The sequence below is a fragment of the Schistocerca serialis genome, chromosome 6 (assembly GCF_023864345.2).
Source record: "Schistocerca serialis cubense isolate TAMUIC-IGC-003099 chromosome 6, iqSchSeri2.2, whole genome shotgun sequence".
In the NCBI taxonomy this organism is placed as follows: Eukaryota; Metazoa; Arthropoda; class Insecta; order Orthoptera; family Acrididae; genus Schistocerca; species Schistocerca serialis.
Window position 1 is genome coordinate 615550019 of NC_064643.1, and position 24778 is coordinate 615574796.

The 24778-nt window shown below is 42.2% G+C and overlaps 1 protein-coding gene across 1 annotated transcript in view; it reads right to left on the reverse strand.

Moving 5' to 3' along the window:
* Positions 1-24778, reverse strand: part of LOC126484247 (uncharacterized) — a 364456-nt gene that overhangs the window by 240551 nt on the left and 99127 nt on the right. The window contains exon 2 of the mRNA XM_050107663.1: positions 19953-20057. Coding sequence (XP_049963620.1) covers positions 19953-20057 — 105 coding nt within the window. The remainder of the gene's footprint in view (positions 1-19952; positions 20058-24778) is intronic.

Here is a 24778-nt window from a genome sequence, read left to right on the forward strand (position 1 = left end):
GCATGGAGTATAGCTACAAGAAAAGCTAAGCTTTCACATAAAAAGTTGGTCATGAAAAGCATTTTTGCGGTTTTTTTCCGTGTGTGTGGTCTGGCAGGAGCCTAAGCGCATAGCTTTAATTGCAGCTGCTGACTATTTCTGGCAAGCCCGATTATGTATATCACTGCTGTATACCGAACTTTCCGTGGGCAACCAGGCTGAATAAATGTTCCATCGAGCACTTCGACTTTTCCATCGAAAATCCAATTACGTGTGAAACTACTCAAGAACTCACCTCGCACCTTTTTTTTTATTTTTTATTTTTTTTTTTTTTTTTTAAGGTAGTTATACATTCTGCCATCGGTTTTGCATGATTTATAATCTACGAAATAACTGAAATAAATACGAAAAATTAACCTTCAAACTTGATCTTTTTAAGTGTGTATTATCTTCTACGATATACCCTCCACAAATGCGCCAGTAAAATTTACTGGCACAAATGGTTGGTGTCCTGTGTCAGAAAATTGTCTAAGTAGCTGATCATCAAAGCGTAAAATTTTAACAGAGACTCAAAAGTTCCATGATTTAAGATATTCATAATATAATTAATCTTGCCTTAAACGAAGTTTACTTTGAAATTAACGCTTCTTAAACCCGCATTCGCAATATTTTCCCGCAACCTATTGGAAATGTTAACAGTTGTGGCCTCATGCTAATCGAAAGCAGTCTGTTGTTGTGAAGCATTGCACAATCTTTAACCTAAAGCCTTTGGAATATTTTTCTGTCAGCAGATGCTTGTGAGTGCAATGTGTTTTTTGCTGTAATTGGCTCATTTGCTTTATAATTTAACCCGAAGCTAAAATGTAAATTTCCTGGATTTCTAAAAACTTCCTGTGTTTCTCACGGATTTTTTCACGATGAAAAAATTCCCAGGCATTTGGCTGATTTCCCAGTTGTCCAGGGGCATGTGCACTCTATCAATTGACAGACCCTCCATGTGGAAACCTCGGAGTACTAAGCTCCACGCCACTGCTGGAAAGCACAGTTGTCATACTGTTGACCACAAAGCATTTCCGGTGGGGAGGGGAGAGTAGGGAGATGGAGACAGTTCGAAGGTCGAGAGAGAGAGGGAGAGAGAGAGAGAGAGAGAGAGAGAGAGAGAGAGAGAGAAAGAGAGAGAGAGACAGAGCACAATTACATAGGAGCCTCATTACCATATGTTCTATTCAGGGATCAAGAATGAAGATCGTATATTAGACAATAAGCTCTATACCTTGGCCAGAATTTCCACTGATATCATACTGACCGAGCGAGGTAGCGCAGTGGTTAGACACTGGACTCGCATTCGGAAGGACGACGGTTCAATCCCGCGTCCGGCCATCCTGATTTAGGTTTTCCGTGATTTCCCTAAATCACTCCAGGCAAATGCCGGGATGGTTCCTCTGAAAGGGCACGGCCGATTTCCTTCCCCGTCCTTCCCTAATTTGATGAGACCGATGACCGCTCTGTCTGGTCTCCTTCCCCAAAACAACCCAACCCCAACCCCCTATCATACTGACGAATGATGAATCGCTGTGGCGACGATGCGGGACGCAAATAGGTGAAATTCACTGACGTAGGCGACTTTGACAAAAAGCAGACTGGAATGGCCCGACGCCTGGGAACGAGCATATAGGAAACGGTGAAGCTGGTGGGCGTTTCGTGCGATGCTCTCGTAAGTATCTGTGGAAAGTAATTGAAGGACTCTGAAGTCAAGAGTAGGTGAAAAGATGTTGGACGTCCGGGCCTCATCACCATTCTAGGAGGCTTCCCCGCACCGTTGAGCAGGATAGAAGGCTGTCTGAGTCTGACCAGATGACAGAGGACAGTACTGGGTCAGGCATCAGTGTTTCACACCACATAGTTCAGCGCATATTGGTGAACATGGGTCTTCACAGTACATGACCAGTATGGTTCCCCATGAGGAGCCATCTACATTGTCACTCACAATTGTATTGGGCAAGAGATCATCGAGACTCATCCGTGGATCAATGGTAACGTGTTTCCTGGCCAAATGAGTCAGGTTACACCAACTCCATAGACATGTCGGAATACGCAGTAATGGAGGCGAAGGCTGCTCGTTACGTACACTGCACCACGGATGCAGGACGAGGGTGCAGCATCGTGCTATGGGAGATATTCATTTTGGGTTCCATGTGATTTCTGATACTAACTGAAGACTCCGCGAGAGCCGTCGACTAAGTGAATGTTACTGTGCACCATCTGCCCCCCCACCCCCCTTCCCGCATGTCAGTGATACATTTCCGCAGGATAGATAATGTCACAAAAACGCTAAATCGGGAAAAAGAATTACAAATGTGGGAGTTTTTCACCAGTACAGAAGACGAATGTTATGCTATCACACGCAGGTGAAAAGCTGAAACAGAATTAATGTCTACTAAGTCCAACCAGTCATTCAAAATGGGGTTGCAGCTTCTAAACGCGTTGGACAGCAATTGTAAAATATAAACAATGTGGGCGAAGACAGAATAAAAGATTGAATGACTAATACTTAGAAACTCATAGATTTATAAGTAAAAACTAAACAGTAAGCATATATCATCGCCGGGTTTGTGTCAAATAAAGCTGTCGGTATTAGAAAAATAAACTTTTAATCGCAACGAAAAGGCTATAGGCAGCAAAATAATCTCGTCTACAACAACTAAAACAACGAGGACATTCCAGTATAGCTGCCACAACAGTATATGTTCCATGTATGCCAAAAACAGTTAGACGTAAGGGCGAGGGGTATTGGAAAAGTAAGGTCCGAGTAGGTGCTAAATGGAAACCACTGTGAAAATCCAATAGAGCCTTGCACAGATATGTTGTGCGGTGTCTTTAGTGTGCCTGTCGACTGCTTAACGTTGCTATTTTCTGTACAGGGCACAAAGTGATTACGTAGAAATGGCTAAAACATCAGTGGTTTCTACCAAGTATGTGGATCTGGTGACAGACTTCGCCTGAAGGTATGGAGCCCACATAACATAAATGTCATGCATATCTTTCTTCAAGACAATTTTCAGGCGGAATCTGCAGGGCAGTGAAGACGCTCCTGCAGCGTTTTCGATGGGAAGTGTTTGATCTCCCACAATACAGACCTTAACTGGCTCCCTCCGGTGTTTATCTCTGCTCACATGAATGGAGACCACATTTTGGCACAAGAACGAAAGGTAGACAGGCGTAGAGAACTGGCCGAAGGCACAGATGGCTTTTCTGTGACTAGGATACTGGAAACTTTATACAACGCCACGACAAATGTCTTACTCGGAGCGGCGTCTACTTACCGAGGTAGCTGGAAGATGTGGCTAACTGCTACAAATATAAAATTTTTGACTTTCACTGTGATTTTCATTTCTCGGCTGATCGGACCTTACTTCCCGAACAGCCCTCGTACTATTGTATAATCATACATTATTGTCAATAATTACAAATAAAAATAGAAATTAAAGAAAACCTGTATTACTCTCTGGCAGCTCGAAAATGGCAGTGTAGTCGAAATAGGCCTCTTGCATACCAGTAAATCTAAAATAACCTTAGACACGGCAGCCATTAGGATTTCTCTACTTATCATAACGTCCCTGCAAGACACACATCGCACAAGACATACATCGCACTGCAGCCTCTAAAAAATCCATAAACTGAAAATGTAGCTATGCAAGACAATTTCAGTTAAGGGCACACAAACACTACGTTAAAACTATGAGAAACTGGCCTCAACAGGTAAAGATGAACTAGAAGACATTAAAATGATTCGTCCATAAATAAAAAGTAATTTCGTGACAGGACTATCCCAGAAACACACAGATCTTTTCCGTCGTGGGTAAGATGAAAGTTCCGGTCTTCTGATGCGCTTTAAAAATATCTATGGCCGCGTTTAAGAGAAACAGGCTCAGTATCAAATCTAACAGAGAAAATAGTTAAGTACTTCTCAGAAAAGATAAATTATAATTACAGAGAGAAACAGTTTTGTGCAATTAACAAGTTGCCACAGCGATGGTTAGAATCACAAAACCCACCAAAGCCGGTTCAGTTGTTGAGTGTATTCAAATACACTACTGACCATTAAAACTGCTACACAGAGAAGAAATGCAGATGATAAACGGGTATTCATTGGACAAATATATTATACTAGAACTGACATGTGATTACATTTTCGCGCAATTTGGGTGCATAGATCCTGAGAAATCAGTACCCACAACATTGAGTCGAACAGAGCTTGGGTGGCATGTACAGGTACAGCTGCCCATGCAGCTTCAACACGATATCACATTTCATCACGAGTAGTGACTGGCGTATTGTGATGAGCCAGTTGCTCGGCCACCATTGACCAGATCTTTTCAGTTGGTAAGAGATCTGGAGAATGTGCTGGCCAGGGCAACAGTGGAACATTTTCTGTCTCCAGAAAGGCCCGTACAGGACCTGCAAGATGCGGTAGTGCATTATACCGCTGAAATGTAGGGTTTCGCAGGGATCAAATGAAGGGTAGAGGCACGGGTCGTAACACATCTGTAATGTAACGTCCACTGTTCAAAGTGCCGTCAATGCGAACAAGAGGTGACCGAGACGTGTAACCAATAGCACCCCATACCATCCCAACGAGGATAATGGAATGTAGTCGAGTTAAGTCGGGTGATGCTGAGGGTATTAGATTAGGAAATGAGACACTTAAAGTAGTAAAGGAGTTTTGCTATTTGGGGAGCAAAATAACTGATGATGGACGAAGTAGAAAGGATATAAAATGTAGACTGGCAATGGCAAGGAAAGCGTTTCTGAAGAAGAGAAATTTGTTAACATCGAGTATAGATTTAAGTGTCAGGAAGTTATTTCTGAAAGTATTTGTATGGAGTGTAGCCATGTATGGAAGTGAAACATGGACGGTAAATACTTTGGGCAAGAAGAGAATAGAAGCTTTTGAAATGTGGTGCTACAGAAGAATGCTGAAGATTAGATGGGTAGATCACATAACTAACGATGAAGTATTGAATAGGATTGGGGAGAAGAGACGTTTGTGGCACAACTTGACCAGAAGAAGGGATCGGTTGGTAGGACATGTTCTGAGGCATCAAGGGATCACCAATTTAGTATTGGAGAGCAGCGTGGAGGGTAAAAATCATAGGGGGAGACCAAGAGATGAATACACTAAGCAGATTCAGAAGGATGTAGGTTGCAGTAGGTACTGGGAGATGAAGAAGCTTGCACAGGATAGAGTAGCATGGAGAGCTGCATCAAACCAGTCTCAGGACTGAAGACCACAACAACAACAACCATCACGCCGGGTGATACGAAAGTATGGCGATGACGTATACACGCTTCCAATGACTTTTCACAACGCTGTCGCCAACCACGGATGCGACCATCATTATGCTGTACACAGAAACTGGATTCATCAGAAAAAAACGAAGTTTAGCCATTCGTGCACCCACGTTCCTCGTTCAGTAAACCATAGCAGGCTCTCCAGTCAGAGATTCAGCGTCAAGGGTAACCGCAGCCATGGTCTCCGAGCTGATGTTTCATGCTGATGCAAACAAACGTTGTCGAACTGTTCGTGCCAATGGTTGTTGTCTTGCAAACATACCCATCTGTTGACTCAGGGATCGAGACGTGGCCGCTTGATCCGTTATAGCCATTTGGGTAAGATGCCTGTCATCTCGACTGCTAGTGATACGATGCCGTTGGGATCCAGCACGGCGTTCCGTATTACCGTCCTGAACACACCGATTCCATATTCTGCTAACAGTCATTTGATCTCGACCAACGCGAGCAGCAATTTCGCGATACGATAAACCGCAATCGCGATAGGCTACAATCCGACCTTTATCAAAGTTGGAAACCTGATGGTACGCATTTCTCCTCCTTACAAGAGGCATCATAACAACGTTTCACCGGGCAACGCCGGTCAACTGCTGTTTGTGTATGAAAAATCGGTCGGAAACTTTCCTCATGTCACCACGTTGTAGGTGTCGCCACCGGCGCCAAACTTGTGTGAATGCTCTGAATAGCTAATGATTTGCAAATCTCAGCATCTTTTTCTTGTCGGTTAAATTTCGCGTCTGTAGCACGTCATCTTCATGGTGTAGCAAATCTAATGGCCAGTAGTTTGGCTCTTTTCCGTATTGATTTTGTCTCACACATAATGCTAGTATGTATTTAAAAACTTGTGTGAAATGGTCACAGTTGTGGCAGGCGATTCTGTATGTGATTGTAACCCGACTGCAAAGTCATGATATATCTAAATATATGTAGGCAGATGATATTTTGGTTCTTATGGCATTGCGAGCAAGTTTCACAGAAGTCAAGTAGCAAACAACCAACCATTGGCAGGTTTTCGTTTCTTAATTTTCCCGTAGTCACCGATTTACTAGAAGTTTAAACGCCGAGAGGCACAGAGGAATGCGAAATACGATTGACGCTACTACCCAGCTACAAAAGTAGTGTTTGTTTCACCGACGTAGATAGCAGAATATATTTATTTTCACATTACTGAGCCCATCTTAGGATCCATTGAAACTATTACTTTAGACAGCAACATGTAGGCCTACCGTATAAATTACATAGAGAGAAGAATTTAAAGCTTCGTGGTCATCCGATCCAAATATCGTACTCCCCCGAATTAAAACTTAACGCATATTAATTCGCAGAGCAAAGTTTTTAGCGAACTTAAGTGTGCGTGATGACAAACTAGTAACAATGTGCAAAAAAATGGTGAAAAAAAATTGTGCTACATTCCTTTGGTCACTGGCCATTAGACAGATAATAAGATCAAAGTTTATTAAGAAAACAAGACACTTATGTAAAGCATACACCTATAATATTCTATTACTGCATCTGTAACAGCTCTCCAAAGTTAAGAATTCTGTCTTAACTCATTATAAATATACTAACATCAATTAGAACTGTGAAGACTTTGATGTTCGGGGGTGGGGACTTGTACTTACTTAGAGCCTAAAACTCGTAGATGTTTGCACTAAACCTTTAACATCGGTTAGCGTCCAAGTATACCGAGTATGATATTTCCATGTTCACAGAAGAATACGACGAGAAACACAAATGCTATACAAAAAAATGGGTCAAATGGCTCTGAGCACTATGGGACTCAACTGCTGAGGTCATTAGTCCCCTAGAACTTAGAACTAGTTAAACCTAATTAACCTAAGGACATCACAAACATCCATGCCCGAGGCAGGATTCGAACCTGCGACCGTAGCGGTCTTGCGGTTCCAGACTGCAGCGCCTTTAACCGCACGGCCACTTCGGCCGGCCAAATGCTATTCAAAGTTTTATAGGTACATTCGTGTGGTTTAGGGATAGCGTATTTGATTAGTAATAAAAACATCATCAGTCCCACGTTCCATTGACTACACTGCTTAAATTTTGAACAAAAATCATCAGCAATGGCCGTCAAAATTTTCCAGTATAAGTAGTCATTCTCATTTAGCCAACAGCCTTGCCATAGAGGGCAGAGGAGCGGATAAGGTTTCAGGGTGCTTCCTAGCCTTTGCGGTGGGAAACTGCACCTTATATGTGGAAGAATCAGCAATGATAAAGGGCGTGAGGACACCGAAGGCATTGGCAACAAATGCAATGAAGACACATAACGTATATCAGCAGGAAGTATGGCTTGTATTTGCAAAAGTTTCATGGTGATCTCTACATTGGCAGAAGATTTCGGACTAGCCCTTCATTTGTATATCTGGGAAGGTACTGCCAAAGTGGACGTGACCGAGGGAAAAGGACTGAATAACCAACAAAAGGATAACGCTCAACTAGTCAGAACGTGGTATTTCAGAAGTTTGAACGTGGTAGGGGAGCTTGAAAATCTGAAAAGGGAATGATAAAGCTTAATGTACATACAGCGGGCATCAGTGAAGCGGAGTGGAGATAAGCTAAGGATTTGTGGTCTAATGAGTATAGGGTAACACTCACAGCGGCAGAATATGGTACGATAGGGCTACGGTTCGCTACGAATAGGTAGGTAGGGCAGAGAGTGAGTTACTATGGACAGCTATTTGATAGCGTCGTTACCATAGAGTCAAGAACCGATAGCAAAAACTCAGCTGCCGACGTCGCAGGTAGAAGACGAATAGACAGAGAAAATATTTGAGGATATTGAAGGGGTAATTCAGTACGTAAATGGAGATGATAATGTAACCGCATTGGGGGACTGGAATACGGCTATAGTGTTAGGAGCAGAAAAAAGGTTTGCTGGAGAAGATGGGCTTCATAGTAGGAATGGGAGAGGAGAGACACAACTTGAATTCTGCAATTCAGATGCTAATACTGAAAACTCCGTTTAAGGATCGCCAGAAGAAGAGGCGTAATTGGAAGTGGCAGAGAGATAAGGAAGATTTGAGCTACATTGCGTTCAGGCCGAGATTTCGAAATCAGATGATGGACTGTCAGAAGTACCAAAGGACAGATATAGACTCAGACCACAATTTGATAATGATGAAGTGTATGCTGAAGTTTAAGAAACCGCTCAGGAAGAATCAGTGCGCAAATAAGTGTGATATTAAAGTACTAAGGAATGAAGAGATATGCTTGAAGATCTCCGAGGCCTTAGATACTCCGGTAATTGAGAGCTCTGTAGGCAGTTCTTTTGAAGACTTATCTGAACACGGGATATAACAAATATCATGTGTCGGTGGGGAGGAGTTGCGGGTTCCGGTATTAGAATAAGAATATAGAACAGCTTTGGAAGGTTTAAAGTCAAATAAGGCAGAAGAGATAGATAACATTAGACTGGAATCTCCAAAGCCATTGGGGGAAGAGGCAACATGATCTGAATTCTTTTACTGAACGAGGTTTTCTTTGGGCCAAATACTTCTGATAAATTTTGGTTTCGGTTGTCTCGCGTCGTGAATAGGCCAACTCTTTCACAATTTTCACTACTGTGATGTCCTCAGTTTTGATGATAGTCAACTCATTATTCTGCTTTCTGCATTATTCAACATCTTCGTCCCTTTTGTGTATATCCTGGAGCAACATTCACTGCCAAATATGTAATATATTCGTGTATGTTACATAAATTTTTACTATGGTCTCTCCTTTCTCAACTTCTTTATACAGTTCTCCCATCTAGGCGTTTTACATTTTGTTTTCATTTTATCTTACGCCAATTGTACTGCTGCGTTCTTACCCCATTCATAAGAGTTTTATTATTTCTGACTTCATCACTAAGCTCTAGTATTTCCTGAGTCTTCAGTGGTTTTTACACCTCTCCATCAGTTATAGGTACAGTTATCTATCCCACATTAATTATTTCTTTCTACGTTATATTCCACTAATATGAACTTATATCGCCGATTTTACTTGCGAAATAAACTCGAAACGTTTACTTCAACCTTTGTATTCTCCACTGAGAATTTCCGTTCCAGCCTGTTATTCATTACTACAAGTTTAAGACTCGAAACTATATCCGCACCTCGGTATTTCTCCAGTCGATAATTCAATTTATTTCTAATTTATTTAATTTATATATTTCATTTTTAAATCGTCGTAGTCCAATTGATGTATTGTGGCCTTTTCTAATATTTGTTCTTATCCTACCTCCTATTGTATTTTCACTATTTCCTCATCGTCAGCTTGTGACACGAGTATGCAAGGTTTTTGAGTAAAGCTTTTATTTTATTTATTTATTTATTTATTGCTTATGTCAAACTAATAACACAGCTCGGACAAAATGATCTGATTTTCCTCCTGTATTATTTTGCGTTATGAAGCAAGAAGATTGCAAACAACGCCCATTCAGAAAGTTCCGAGACTGGTTTTATTCCAGATGTGTAAGCGACGTCAGTGCAGTAGCTTTGTTAACAGGTAGAACTTATAATTGTAAATAATAAAATATGCCATTCCAGTTACTTGTGAGCCACTAGTGTTAAGTAGTGGATGTTTGGTCGTGGCCTCTCAGCCTTGTTCACTGATATGATGACGAACCCACAACAAAACGGCACAGTGCATAGATTCTCGTGAAGGGTCAGAGCTCTGACGATATAACCGAAATTCAATAAAATGTGAGGCGCGAGATGAACAACATCCCAAAAATGGACTTTTCCGAGAGTTTCACATGATGGCTTGAACATTCCGTGCCTAATGCTCAAGTGGGAAAGACCGTGTAGAAAATCTGATGCATCATATGCAGCATCTTCACTTTTCCCCATTTTTAATTAATGCCGTCTAGAACAGTTTTGGACTGACTGTGTGTCTGGTATTTGATGTGGACAGAACCTTATGACAGCTTATTCTCCCACTGCGCAAGAGTCCAAGCATGTCATGCTCATCCTCTCAGATTTCCACTGCACCGTGAGGTCAGAAACATGCGTACATTTCCAAGAAGATCATGAAACATACTTGCAAGAAATGCGTCCAGAAGACATGAGTCCCTGTTTATTATCAGCAGGTATTACTACAAACTGCAGCTAACCCATGAAAAATACCACTTCTAAATATCTCATTTAATACTGTGAGACTATATGCAGCGTTGAACGACGAGGGTAAGTCCTGAGAGAATGAAAATATACTCAGTTTACATGCAGGGCTACTGGAGAGCCGAACAGTCGTGGATGAGAACTGCCTGAAGTATCGTCCTTCGTATGTAGTGAACCTATGAGAAATTCCATGCCAGTTTTTGAGTAATCTGCAGCGCTCTTCCGTGGCTACTTTAAAGTTTGAATCAGAGATAGCTGTAAATACTCTTTCTTCCTACTCTTCGGTATTAAATGATATTACATCTAAAGAAAAGCCCAGTGTCCATGAATACAAGTTTTAGCTCAAACTCTTTTTCTTTCGATACTCTGCGTCATTGCTCACATTCTCCGGGTTACTAGCTGCGCACAGCTCCTAAATGGGTCAAGGCAAACGCTACTATCACTACAGTACTTTTAAAAGCATAGTTATACTTACTAAGACTTATTCAGTAGTGACAGGAAGTGAATTTGCCGGTGGTGACATCATTGAAGTATGACACATGCCAACAGGTTTCCACTGACTTAACATCACTCACTGAATGAACATAAGCAACATGTTAGCCACAATTAATTTCAAATTGACTCACTTGTTACGTTCAGTAGCATATAAAACACGTATGCGTTAGTGCATTTGACTAATTATTCAGTCAGTGATGCTGGTAATTAGTAACTACATCTGTTACTGCCGGTTTACATCTCATTACAGCCGTTCGGAGTGGAAAATAAGAGCAAATGAAATCCCAAATTTTCAGGAGTATTTAAATTACGCAGAATGTTAACGGAGTCTACTGTGATATTTCTCCTCCTGTACCAGCTGTTAATATAAATGTTAAATATTCATCGACGCAAAAGACCGTTAAGACGGTAGTGGAGATATGGAATTTGTTCATGACGTGGAGGCACTGTGGTTATTGGTGTATACTGCGGTGTGGCTGATATTTTTTGCATTATAACTGACTGCGAAATTAGACTTTACTAGAGATTTTTATGTTAGTTTTGTTTATTTTTGAGAGTTCCACAGATCGCTTAATTGCCGAATAACTTCAGTGCACTTTGGCCCCACTGACGAAGAGTGATGGATGATGGTACGCGCTAAAATACTCTAGCTGCCGGATGTGACGACACTGATGCCTACTGTTTCCCCATTAATGGCCGTTTGTTGCCTAGGTGTTCGACAGACCACTTCCTTCTCGCAGTTGCTTGATTTCCTACCCTTCTGCTGTGAAAACCATTTCTATAAGCGATGGAATCAAAATCATGGAGAAAATCATCATTGTTTTCAAGAGTTACGTAGTTTGTTTAATCATGTCATTCTTTTTAATCATAGAAAGTCTGCACCAAAACAGACTTAAAGACCTGATATAACTATGTCTCAACAAATGTTATTTAATCTAAATTTATACGTATGGAACTTTGATCTACAGGTAAAACTTTTCACTGAAAGGTAGCTTCAATCAAGGCCCACCCGCACCTGTTATCGGGAGGTAACATAACGACTACGTATTTCCCAATACTGCGACCTAGGAGAATTAGGTCGAAAGCTAGCAGGATTTGAAATACTTGACACAGCTATGCGAGAGAATATTTTATTGGATACTTTGGAAATGAAGATGAAATTGGTCTGGCATTCAGCACTGTTTAAAACACTTACCTAGATGAACCGAAAAAATGGTAAAAGTCCTGATCAATGGATTACCTTGTGACATTTTTATTCCATTATAAGGAGTCAGAAATTTGTCACAGTCACTAGCTGTAAGCCATTTTTCAATATCAGGGAGTAGGTATTTTTTTCTTCTCAGACTGCTCTTTCCAAACTAGCACATGAACAACTTCGACTAACCCATGACCTGAATATTTGTTACTAAGAGGCACTATGACTTATCTCATTGAAGAGGAAGCTTCCAAATACCTACAAGAGAAGCTAATGAGTCTGTGTGGTAAAGGGTATTTTGATTTAATGGAATATGCTGTTCCATACTTTTCTGCCATTTGATTCGTACAGAATCAAGGTACATATCAAAATTTATTGGGTAATAACCACAACATAGCAGTCACAGTAAGCGTCAACCTCAATTCGCCAGAGTTCGTGTACAATTCAAAAATAGGCCTTCACGGATCTTTTCGGATGTATCTCTCTCTTGTTCTTACTCTAAACATGTTCCTTTAAAAAAAACTAACTTTTTAAGAATGGGTTCTTCAATTAAACAGCTGGGATTAATGGGGAAATATATCTCTGAATTTTTCTTTGTTTGGCAGACTTTCATACCTGTTATTTTTTTGAGAATATTTTACTGAATACATTTCACTCCTTCCATTTTATTTGTGTATCAACTATAACCATACCCCAAGAAACATGGACCTTGCCGTTGGTGGGGAGGCTTGCGTGCCTCAGCGATACAGATGGCCGTACCGTAGGTGCAATCACAACGGAGGGGTATCTGTTGAGAGGCCAGACAAACGTGTGGTTCCTGAAGAGAGGCAGCAGCCTTTTTAGTAGTTGCAGGGGCAAGAGTCTGGATGATTGACTGACCTGGCCTTGTAACACTAACCAAAACGGCCTTGCTGTGCTGGTACTGCGAACGGCTGAAAGCAAGGGGAAACTACAGCCGTAATTTTTCCCGAGGGCACGCAGCTTTACTGTATGGTTGAATGATAATGGTGTCCTCTTGGGTAAAATATTCCGGAGGTAAAACAGTCCCCCTTTCGGATCTCCGGGCGGGGACTACTCAAGAGGACGTCGTTATCACGAGAAAGCTAACTCGCGTTCTACGGATCGGAGCGTGGAATGTCAGATCCCTTAATCGGATAGGTAGGTTAGAAAATTTAAAAAGGGAATATAGTGGGAATTAGTGAAGTTCGGTGGCAGGAGGAACAAGACTTTTGGACAGGTGAATACAGGGTTATAAATACAAAATCAAATAGGGGTAATGCCGGAGTAGGTTTAATAATGAATAAAAAGATAGGAGTGCGGGTAAACTACTACAAACAGCATAGTGAGCGCGTTGTTATGGCCAAGATAGACACGAAGCCCACACCTTCTACAGTAGCACAAGTTTATACGCCAACTAGCTCTGCAGATGATGAAGAAATTGATGAAATGTATGATGAGATAAAAGAAATTATACGGGTAGTGAAGGGAGACGAAAATTTAATACTCATGGGTGACTGTAATTCGAGAGTAGGAAAAGGGAGAGAAGGAAACATAGTAGGTGAATAGGGATTGGGGGAAAGAAATGAAAGAGGAAGCCGTCTAGTAGAATTTTGCACAGAGCATAACTTAATCATAGCTAAGACTTGGTTCAAGAACTATAAAAGAAGGTTGTACACATGGATGAATCCTGTGAAATACTAGAAGGCATCAGATAGATTACATAATGGTAAGACAGAGATTTAGGAACCAGGAATTAAATTGTAAGACATATCCAGGGCCAGATGTGGACTCTGACCACAATCTATTGGTTATGAACTGTAGGTTAAAACTGAAGAAACTGCAAAAAGGTGGGAATTTAAGGAGATGGGACCTGGACAAAATGATTGAACTAGATGTTGTACAGATTTTCTGGGAGAGCATAAGGGAACAATTGTCACAAATTCGGGAAAGAAATACAGTAGAAGAAGAATGGGTAGCTCTGAGGGACGAAGTAGTGAAGGCAGCGGGGGATCAAGTAGGTAAAAAGACGAGGCCAAGTAGAAATCCTTGGGTAACAGAAGAAATATTGAATTTAATTGAGGAAAGAAGAAACTATAAAAATGCAGTAAATGAAGCAGGCAAAAAGGAATACAAACGTCTCAAAAATGAGATCGACAGGAAGTGCAAAACGGCTATGCAGGGATGGCCACAGGGCAAATGTAAGGATGTAGAGGCTTATCTCACTAGGGGTAAGATAGATCCTGCTTACAGGAAAATTAAAGAGACCTTTCGATAAAAGAGAATCACTTGTATGAATACCAACAGCTAAGATGGAAACCCAGTTCTAAGCAAAGAAGGGAAAGCAGAAAAGTGGAAGGAGTACATAGAGGGTCTATTCAAGGGCGACGTACTTGAGGACAATATTCTGGAAATGGAAGAGAATGTAGATGAAGACGAAATGAGAGACACAATACTGCGTGAAGAGTTTGACAGAGCACTGAAAGATCTCAGTTGAAACAAGGCCACGGGAGTAGACAACATTCCATTACAACTACTGACGGCCTTGGGAGAGCCAGTCCCGAAAAACTGTACCATCCGGTGAGCAAGATGTATGAGACAGGCGAAATACCCTCAGACTTCAAGAAGAATATAATAATTCCAATCCCAAAGAATGCAGGTGTTGACAGATGTGAAAATTACCGAACTATCAGTTTAATAAGCCACAGCTGCAAAATACTAACGCGAATTCTTTACAGACGAATGGATAACTAGTAGAAGCCGACCTCGGGGAAGATCAGTTTGGATTCCCTAGAAATATTGGAACACGTGAGGCAGTGCTGACCTTACGACTTATCTTAGAAGAAAGATTAAGGAAAGGAAAACCTACGTTTCTAGCATTTAGGGACTTAGAGAACGCTTTTGACAATGTTGACTGGAATACTCTCTTTCAAATTCCAAAGGTGGCAGGGGTAAAATACAGGGAACGAAAGGCTGTTTACAATTTGTACAGAAAGCAGATGGCAGTTATATGAGTCGAGGGGCATGAAAGGGAAGCAGTGGTTGGGAAGGGAGTGAGACAGGGTTGTAGCCTCTCCCCGATGTTATTCAATCTGTATATTGAGCAAGCAGTAAAGGAAACACAAGAATAATTCGGAGCAGGTATTAAAGTCCATGGAGAAGAAATAAAAACTTTGAGGTTCGCCGATGACATTGTAATTGTGTCAGAGACAGCAAAGGATTTGGAAGAGCAGTTGAACGGAATGGACAGTGTCTTGAAAGGAGGATATAAGATGAACATCAACAAAAGCAAAAAGAGGATAATGGAATGTAGTCGAATTAAGTCGGGAGATGCTGAGGGTATTAGATTAGGAGATGAGACACTTAAAGTAGTAAAGGAGTTTTGCTATTTGGGGAGCAAAATAACTGATGATGGTCGAAGTAGAGACTGGCAATGGCAAGGAAAGCGTTTCTGAAGAAGAGAAATTTGTTAACATCAAGTATAGATTTAAGTGTCAGGAAGTTATTTCTGAAAGTATTTGTATGGAGTGTAGCCATGTATGGAAGTGAAACATGGACGGTAAATACTTTGGACAAGAAGAGAATAGAAGCTTTTGAGATGTGGTGCTACAGAAGAATGCTGAAGATTAGATGGGTAGATCACATAACTAATGATGAAGTATTGAATAGGATTGGGGAGAAGAGAAGTTTGTGACACAACTTGACCAGAAGAATGGATCGGTTGGTAGGACATGTTCTGAGGCAACAAGGGATCACCAATTTAGTATTGGAGAGCAGCGTGGAGGGTAAAAATCATAGGGGGAGACCAAGAGATGAATACACAAAGCAGATTCAGACGGATGTAGGTTGCAGTAAGTACTGGGAGATGATGAAGTTTGCGCAGGATAGAGTAGCATGGAGAGCTGCATCAAACCAGTCTGAGGACTGAATAGCACAACAACAACTACAACAACATCAAACATAAATTTGTGGGACATATGAAAAGGTTACAGATTTGTATACTAACCTAAAAACAATCTCAATACTAGCAAAATGGCCGCGGGGTCTCCAGAAATGTCGTTAGCCGTCATCGTTTCAGAGGGCGGGATGTGAAAGAACTAGTTCTTCCAGTTTTTCATTACTAGACCGGTAATCAATAGCTGTACACAGATAATCTAGTACGAGGTCATAAGAGTGTCATCAGACCGACACACGTATGTATCCCCCTCTCCCTACTTGATCGCAGCATTTAGACTCGAATTATGTTAATATGACACTAATGAATAATATTGAGACAAAGGCGGCTCTTAAGCAACCGACAACGTAATCAACTCCTCAGTTTAGACTCCGCAGAAAGTGTACCATTTTGAACAAATACTGTCAACCTGATTGGTATTATGGCTGGTGTTACACGGTGCCCACATGGAGTGATGTGCAGATTACATCATGACTGTGTTGAGTAAACAGAAATCTGTCCTAGTCGTTGACATTTCGTTATCAGAACTACACGCACTCTCACGTAAACCTACCTCCATTTCCAACGTTTTCTGACTTCACAGCATCCCTTTCTGGCCGTTTTGTGACAGCGTCAAATAATCCCTTAAGCTTCGCTGAGCTGCAGAGGATACAAAGTGAAATAGAAGGCAGACAGTCAGTATAAATGCAGGCTTTATTTGTTCTTGGTGGCATACGCCGTTGTACCGTTTAGTGGCGGCGTAGCATTGTACCTGGCACTTCATCTGACTGCTTGCCTGTGGTTCGTATATTTCTTGTGGACACGGGGAGGTACTGACATTGCGACCAAAAATAACGCTCACATGGAGGCACAACACACGTAACAACTACATCCCTGATGTGTAGTAGATACACGTGTTTCGACCGAGCTGTTAATTTACAAATGTAAATATGAACTTCCACTCACTCGGAAAACAATTGCAGAAGTTCAGAATTTTTTGCGAAAAGCATCGAGCGGCGTAGTGTTCAGAATAGCCGTTACATTTAGCTGAATCGAAACAGTGTCTTCAGATTACCTAACTTCGAGAAGAGATTTGGATTTGGAGAATAGTACGAAGCTGCTGGGAGCAAATTAGACTAATTGGTGGAGGGAGAGGGATTTCTAAAACTGTAATATATCTGTACTCCGAAGCCCCAGAACACGGCTGTGGGGCGGGGAACAATGATAAAGAGTAAACACGTACCATGTGCTATGTGCCATGTGCTATGTGTCATATTCCCGACTGGCCGGTGTGCCCGAGCGGTTCTAGGCGCTTCAGTCTGCAACCGCGCGACCACTACGGTCGCAGGTTCGAATCCTGCCTCGGGCATGGATGTGTGTGATGTCCTTAGGTTAGTTAGGTTTAAGTAGTTCTAATTTCTACTGGACTGATGACCTCAGATGTTAAGTCCCATAGTGCTCAGAGCCATTTGAACCATATTCCCGACTTGAACAACTACGCATCCGATTTCTTTGCGTGGTGACATTCTCTGTAGGTCTTCCATCGTCTTGCATTCATTGGATTACGTGGCATAACTAACAAATGAAAATGCGCAATGTTTCCAGATTTTTGACAAGGGCAGTTATTTACTGGGGCGTTCTATAGGCTCGGCATCCCAAGTACCTAATACCATCTAATATACTGCTAATCCGCAGATGTCTAAATCTAGTGAAAATCGTCATTTGTGAATAAATAGTAAATGCACCCCTGCGGTACGACAGAAGGTTCTTCATCAGGTCGTGAGACTATTTTGTAATAAAATAAAATGATTTCTTCGGAAATTGTAAAAGTGCGATTAATGGGAAAAATAAAATTGTTAACCATTAATGTATTCACAGCCGTCAGCTACATGTAAGTAGTGGACCTCTAAAGAGAGTGCGTTACTTTGTGCGAAGAGACTTAACCCAATAACTACAGCTGAAGCAGGGACACTAGTGTGCTCATTGAGCACTGAAGACCCAAAGGAACTGGTACACCTGCCTAGTATCGTGTAGGGCCACCGCGAGCACGCAGAAGTGCAGCAACACGACGTGACGTAGACTTGACTAACGTCTGAAGTAGTGCTGGAGGGAACTGACACCATGAATCATGCAGGGCTGTCCATAAAGCCGTAAGAGTATGACGGCGTGGAGATCTATTATGAACAGCACGTTGCAAGGCATCCCAGATATACTCAATAATAATATTCATATTTGAGAGGTTTGGTGGCCAGCGCAAGTGTTTAAATTGAAAAGAGTGTTTCTGGAGCCGCTCTGTAGAATTCTGGACATATTTAACACTGCTGTTACGTTAGTAGTCTTAATGTTCTGTTCCCAACACCCCCCCCCCCCCCTTTCTCATCACAAACAGTTTTTTCACTAACAGTCTCTTTTTTAACGGATTCGGTATCCTTTAATATTTCATGGGCTATTTCCGCATTACCATTACCTTGCACAATGTTATCTATTATATGAATTTATAACGATTCCGTGTCTAACACGAGATGTAATAGAGCTCTGTATATCTAAAACCTTATGCTGCTCTTGGTGTCTGTGTTTCCTCCAAACTCATTAGGCAAGATTGCTTGTCAACTAACGCCCCATGATTTGCTATTCCGCCATTGATATTACTATGAATAATCTCTAACGACTACTATATTCACTACTATACTTTCTGTTTATTTTGATGTGACACATCAATAGAGGACGTCGTCTTTACGGCAACCCTTAACGTTTACATGGATCGTCGTTTCTGTCGTTACAGCACTCTGTGGCTGTTTTTCAGAATGTCGCATCGATATTGGACGCCTTTTCTACGGCAACTCTCAACGTCCATAAAGATTATCTTTGCAAGTATCTTCTCTCTATCGCTATACCAACCTTTGACAGCTATTCCATATATCTTTGCCAACAACACGTATGTTTAGGAACGGATAACAGAGGGCAGGTAAACTGTTTACCTTAGAGCCTGCGGCCTACCGAACGTTGGGTGGGGTGAGGAAGCACGCTTCTGACGTCTGAGCCAAGAACAGCTATTGACACGGTACACATGTACCGTTTATTTTACGTTTTATGCGAGTCTTCTTCCTTTTGGGCGTTCTGTATGTATGATGGACTATGTCTCTTTAGGCAGTTTGTAGCTTTAGTGGGTTCCGAAGAAGGCGTGGGGTCAACATCCGGTTTCTATTTGCAGTCGAGGCGGATTATTTATAATCATTAAATTATCCACGAGTGCTGACGCGCTGCGATGTTAAAAGTTCTCAATTTCTTGAAGAGCTTGTTAATAAAATCTTCACACTTGCAGTGCATATAGTTAGCCACTAGTTTTGCTGAAACTTCTTGATTTTAATAACGCACATCACAATGGCATAACATCGTTTGCATAGTAATCGTAGGTAAGTATCACAATCAACACTAGCCTATTTAGCAACTCAGTAAGTTAGCAAGTTTGATTCTGACTTGCTAATTAGGCACTTGTTAACAGTGACAGTCATCTACAATTACTATGGAAAGCATGTAATGCCGTTGAGATGTTCATTATTAAAATGAGGTACCTGCAGTGCAGCCCCAGTAAGTTAGGCTTGAGAATAAACCAGTTGGATATAAACTAGTTCTCAAACGTGTGCAACTGTGACAGGTTTGTTAATAAATGCTTCATGAAATGTTAGCCCCGTATCAACAAAATACTCAAAAACAGCTTTATTTTCCTTTCTTTATGTGATGTATCTGTGCACTAACTTTTAAGCTTAAGACGCTATAAGTAACTTATTTAACCACTACACATCACAGTTCTTAAAGGTACAATACTGTCGCTCAGCTCTACTATGAAGCCATTTTAGAAATACATCAGAATGTTTAGCGACTTACTCACCGCACCATGGTAGATCCGCAACTATGGCCAGAAGCGTGAATACCCAGCCAGCAGTAGCCATCATCCAGTGGTCGGATGTAGAACGTTGCATGGATGGCCTCGAAACTGAAAGAAAATCAGTGTTACAACAACCGTGCTGAAGGATCATACGAGTACATGCAAGCAGCAAAGCGTGAAAGTAGTAAGTTGTAGGAGCACTTTATCTCACGGTCGGGATCTGACTCATTAGAAGCATACTGTAAAATAGGCGACTGCATTCGAAAGGCAATGCTTAGAAACGCTTGCGTGGCGAATACTGGAACTCTCCACGAGAGAGTTAATTTCGTTTAAGGCCGGACGGGCGGCAGTTATTGAACAACGAAAGGGAATGCGGAAACCTCATAATCTTGTTTCATTGGCGTAGAAGTGGAAGAGAAATGTCACAAATGGCAGAAACTCGAAGAGCTATACACACATTGTTCCTTTCAGACCTAATCAGACAAGTTACACCGTCATTACAGCTCACTCCATCTCGAAATGTAACAGAATGCGCTCGTTTGTCTACAAGTTATGGATAGAATCGAAATACGCTTGAAACTGTCTTACATCCGTATTTTATTCAAATCTCTTTGTGTGAAAGGTAAAATGCACAGATGAATAAAAACGGTCACCGGCGTTCATTAAAAAATAAAATTTGTAACTCATCAGTGATTATAGAAACTATACATAATACACCATATATTATTGTGTTTCTGTCTATTAATATAACAGATAAATACATTTTTAGGAGCAGGACGCCATCAGCGATGTGGGAAAAAGAATAGACAGTTGTCATACCATTAACGTAGATGCATTTCAATTAGGTTATGAAAATGTGCATTACCATCAGTTCGTCGTTATATTGCAGGTCTCCTGAGTCTTTATTTCCTGCGATCCACTGCTTCATTATAAATGCTGCTGTAAATGCTACCGTCCATCACATCATCGAGACTCTGAGATATCTTCCTACCTCGTTTCTTTTTCCCTTGGACGGGCCCCTATAAGATTGTTCTTATAAGCCCTTCTATTTTCTTGGTGTAAGTCGAATACAGTTTTCTTTCCTCCTTAACGTTATTTGCAATAACTGTCTCTGCTGTGCCTCTCGTCTCAGTATGTCACAATTTTTTCGTAATATTTAAACTGTTTACCCTTTCTATCCACCGCCTTGGCCACATACAATTAGCCTCAAAACTTGGTCTACCTGTCAGCCTCAATGTCCACGTTTCAGCGCCATACAGGACACCGCGTATAAAACATTTTCCTAAAAACTGTTTCCATATTCCCGCAGAAAATTCTCCTGTTCTTATAAAAAGCCTCGTTTGCCTATGGTATCCTGGTTATAACCTCTGTGCTGTTCTTTCTGACTGTTTCTATCCCGCCCCTTCGGGGCAGACTGTAATAACAGAGGACGCGTCCGCAAGCGGCAGATAAGGGAATCCTTCCAAGATACGGGAGGTAGAGGGGGGTCTGAAATAGGTTCTGCGGACCATTAGGCAATGCAGTGGCTAACCTGGAGCAGCCGGCTGCAATTGGCGTCAATGTCCCGTATTCGGTGCGGACTCCCGATTTGCGGAAGTCAACGAAATACCACTGCAAATTATTTTCACCTCGTAACGCATTCTCCATTTTATGCAGAGTACAGACTACAGAAGGTAAGAATATATGCTGAGGCGCCAAAAAACTGAATAGGCAAGCGCACTTGACGCCTGTATATAAGAAGGGTAGAAGGACGGATCCTCAAAATTACAAATAAATATCCTGAACATCGGTTTGTTGCAGGATTCTAGAATGTATTCCCAGTTCGAATATAATGAATTTCCTTGAGGCAGAGAAGTTGCTGTCCATGCATCAGCACGGCTTTACAAAGGATCGCTCCTGCTAAACGCAACTCGCCCTTTTTCAAATGATATCTTGTGAACCATGGATGAATTGTATCAGACGGATGCCATATTCCTTGACTTCCGGAAAGCGTTTGATTCAGTGCCCCACTGCAGACTCCTAACTAAGGTACGAGCATATGGGATTGGTTCCCAAGTATGTGAGTTGTTCGAAGACTTCTTAAGTAATAGAACTCAGTACGTTGTCCTCGATGGCGAGTGTTCATCGGAGGTGAGGGTATCATCTGGAGTGCCCCAGGGAAGTGTGGTTGGTCCGCTGTTGTTTTCCATCTATATAAATGATCTTTTGGATAGGGTGGATAGCAATGTGCTGCTGTTTGCTGATGATGTGGTGTACGGGAAGGTGTCGTCGTTGAGTGACTGTAGGAGGATACAAGATGACTTGGACAGGATTTGTGACTGGTGTAAAGAATGGCAGCTAACTCTAAATATAGATAAATCTAAATTAATGCAGATGAATTGGAAAAAGAATCCTGTAATGTTCGAATACTCCATAAGTAGTGTAGCGCTTGACACAGTCACGTCGATTAAATATTTGGGCGTAACATTGCAGAGCGATATGAAGTGGGAAAAGCATGTAATGGCAGTTGTGGGGAAGGCGGATAGTCGTCTTCGGTTCATTGGTAGAATTTTGGGAAGATGCGGTTCATCTGTAAAGGAGACCGCTTATGAAACACCAATACGACCTATTCTTGAGTACTGTTCGAGTGTTTGGGATCCGTATCAGGTCGGATTAAGGGAGGACATAGAAGCAATTCAGAGGCGGGCTGCTGGATTTGTTACTGGTTGGTTTGATCATCGGAAATGCTTCAGGAACTCGGGTGGGAGTCTCTAGAGCAAAGGAGGCGTTCTTTTCGTCAATCGCTACTGAGGAAATTTAGAGAACCAGCATTTGAGGCTGACTGCAGTACAATTTTACTGCCGCCAACTTACATTTCACGGAAAGACCACAAAGATAAGATAAGAGATATTAGGGCTCGTACAGACGCATATAGGCAGTCATTTTTCCCTCGTTCTGTTTAGGAGTGGAACAGGGAGAGAAGGTGCTAGTTGTGGTACGAGGTACCCTACGCCAAGCACCGTATGGTGGATTGCGGAGTATGTATGTAGATGTAGATATTAAAATGCAGAAATATGTAAACAGTCAGGATACGCCACTGCCGTCGGCAACGCCTATGTAAGACAACAAGTGTCAGGTACAGTTGTTAGATCGGTTGCTGCTGCTACAACGGCAGGTTGTCAAGATTTAAGTGAGTCTGAACGTGGAGTTATAATCGGCGCATAAGCGATGGGACACAGAATCTCCGAGGTAGCGGTGAAGTAGGGATTTTCCTATACGAACGAGTGTACCGTGAATATCAGTAATTCGCTAAAACATCGAATCACTGACATCGCTGCGGCTCAGCGGCCACTGAAGAGAATCATTCCGTGTGCTAGAAGTGCAACCCTTACGCAAATTGCTGCAGATTTGAATACGCTGTCATCAACAAGTGTCAGCGTGCGAACCATTCAACGGAACAATATCGATATGGGCTTTCGGAGCCGAAGGCCCACTCATGTAAACTTGATGACTGCACGACACAAAGATCTGCGTCTGGCCTGGGCGCGTCACGGACTGTTGATGACTGAAAACATGTTGCCTGGTCGGACGAGTCTTGTTTCAGATTGTGTCGAGCAGATGAATGTGGACGGGTATGGAGACCACCTCATTCATCCATGGAGCCTGCATGTCAGATTGTGTCGAGCAGATGAATGTGGACGGGTATGGAGACCACCTCATTTATCCATGGAGCCTGCATGTCAGCAAGGGATTGTTCAATCTGGTGGAGGCTCTGTAAAAGTGTGAGGCGTGTGCAGTTGTAGCGATGTGGGACCCCTGATTCGTCTAGATACGACTCTGACAGGTGACTCATACTTAAGCATCCTGTCTGATCACCTGCATCCATTCATGTCCACTGTGCATTCCGACGGACTTGGGCAATTCCTGCAGGACAATGCGACACCCACACTTTCCGCAGTGCTACAGAGTGGCTCCTAGAACACTCTTCTGAGTTTTACGCTGGCCACACACCCCCAGACTTGCACATTGCTGAGCCTATCTGGGATGACTTGCAACAAGCTGTTCTGAAGAGATCTGCACCCTCTCGTACTCTTCTGGATTTATGGACAGCCCTGCAGGGTTCATGGTCTCAGTTCCCTCCAGCACTGCTTCAGACATTAGACGTGTCCATGACACGTCGTGTTGTGGCACTTCTGCGTGCTGGCGGGGGCCCTACACGATATTAGGCAGGCGTGCCAGTTTCTTTTTCTGTTCAGTGTATAACACCTTACTTCTAGTAAAAATGTAGTATCCTCAGTAGAGGTCTGTTTCGAGTGAAGTTACTAAAATATGCGTAAAGTAGACGGCAAGCATTTGCTTTCATTCCCTGTTGCCAATAAAATGAAAAACGACAGTCATAAATACACTGCAGAACGTGGTGCAACACCTCAAAGTGACCAGCTGTGGTGCATTTTATTATCAGCTCCTGTCTTCCGTGATATGTAAGTTATTATGTTCTCGTCTTTCCAATTATCACGACAGAAGAGGAGCATGAGAAGTAGTGGTGGTTTCTTCGCATATGCGTCGCTGAGAGCTCAGTCCCTTCCTGCCGCCGACTTCGCACTTGTGTCTCCGCAGGCGGGTGATTTATAGAGAGTTGCCGGCCGCTGGTGGCCGAGTGGTTCTAGGCGCTTCAGTCTGGAACCGCGCGACCGCTACGGTCGCAGGTTCGAATCCTGCCTCGGGCATGGATGTGTGTGATGTCCTTAGGTTAGTTAGGTTTAAGTAGTTCTAAGTTCTAGGGGACTGTTGACCTGAGATGTTAAGTCCCATAGTGCTCAGAACCATTTGAACCATAGAGAGTCTCAGGC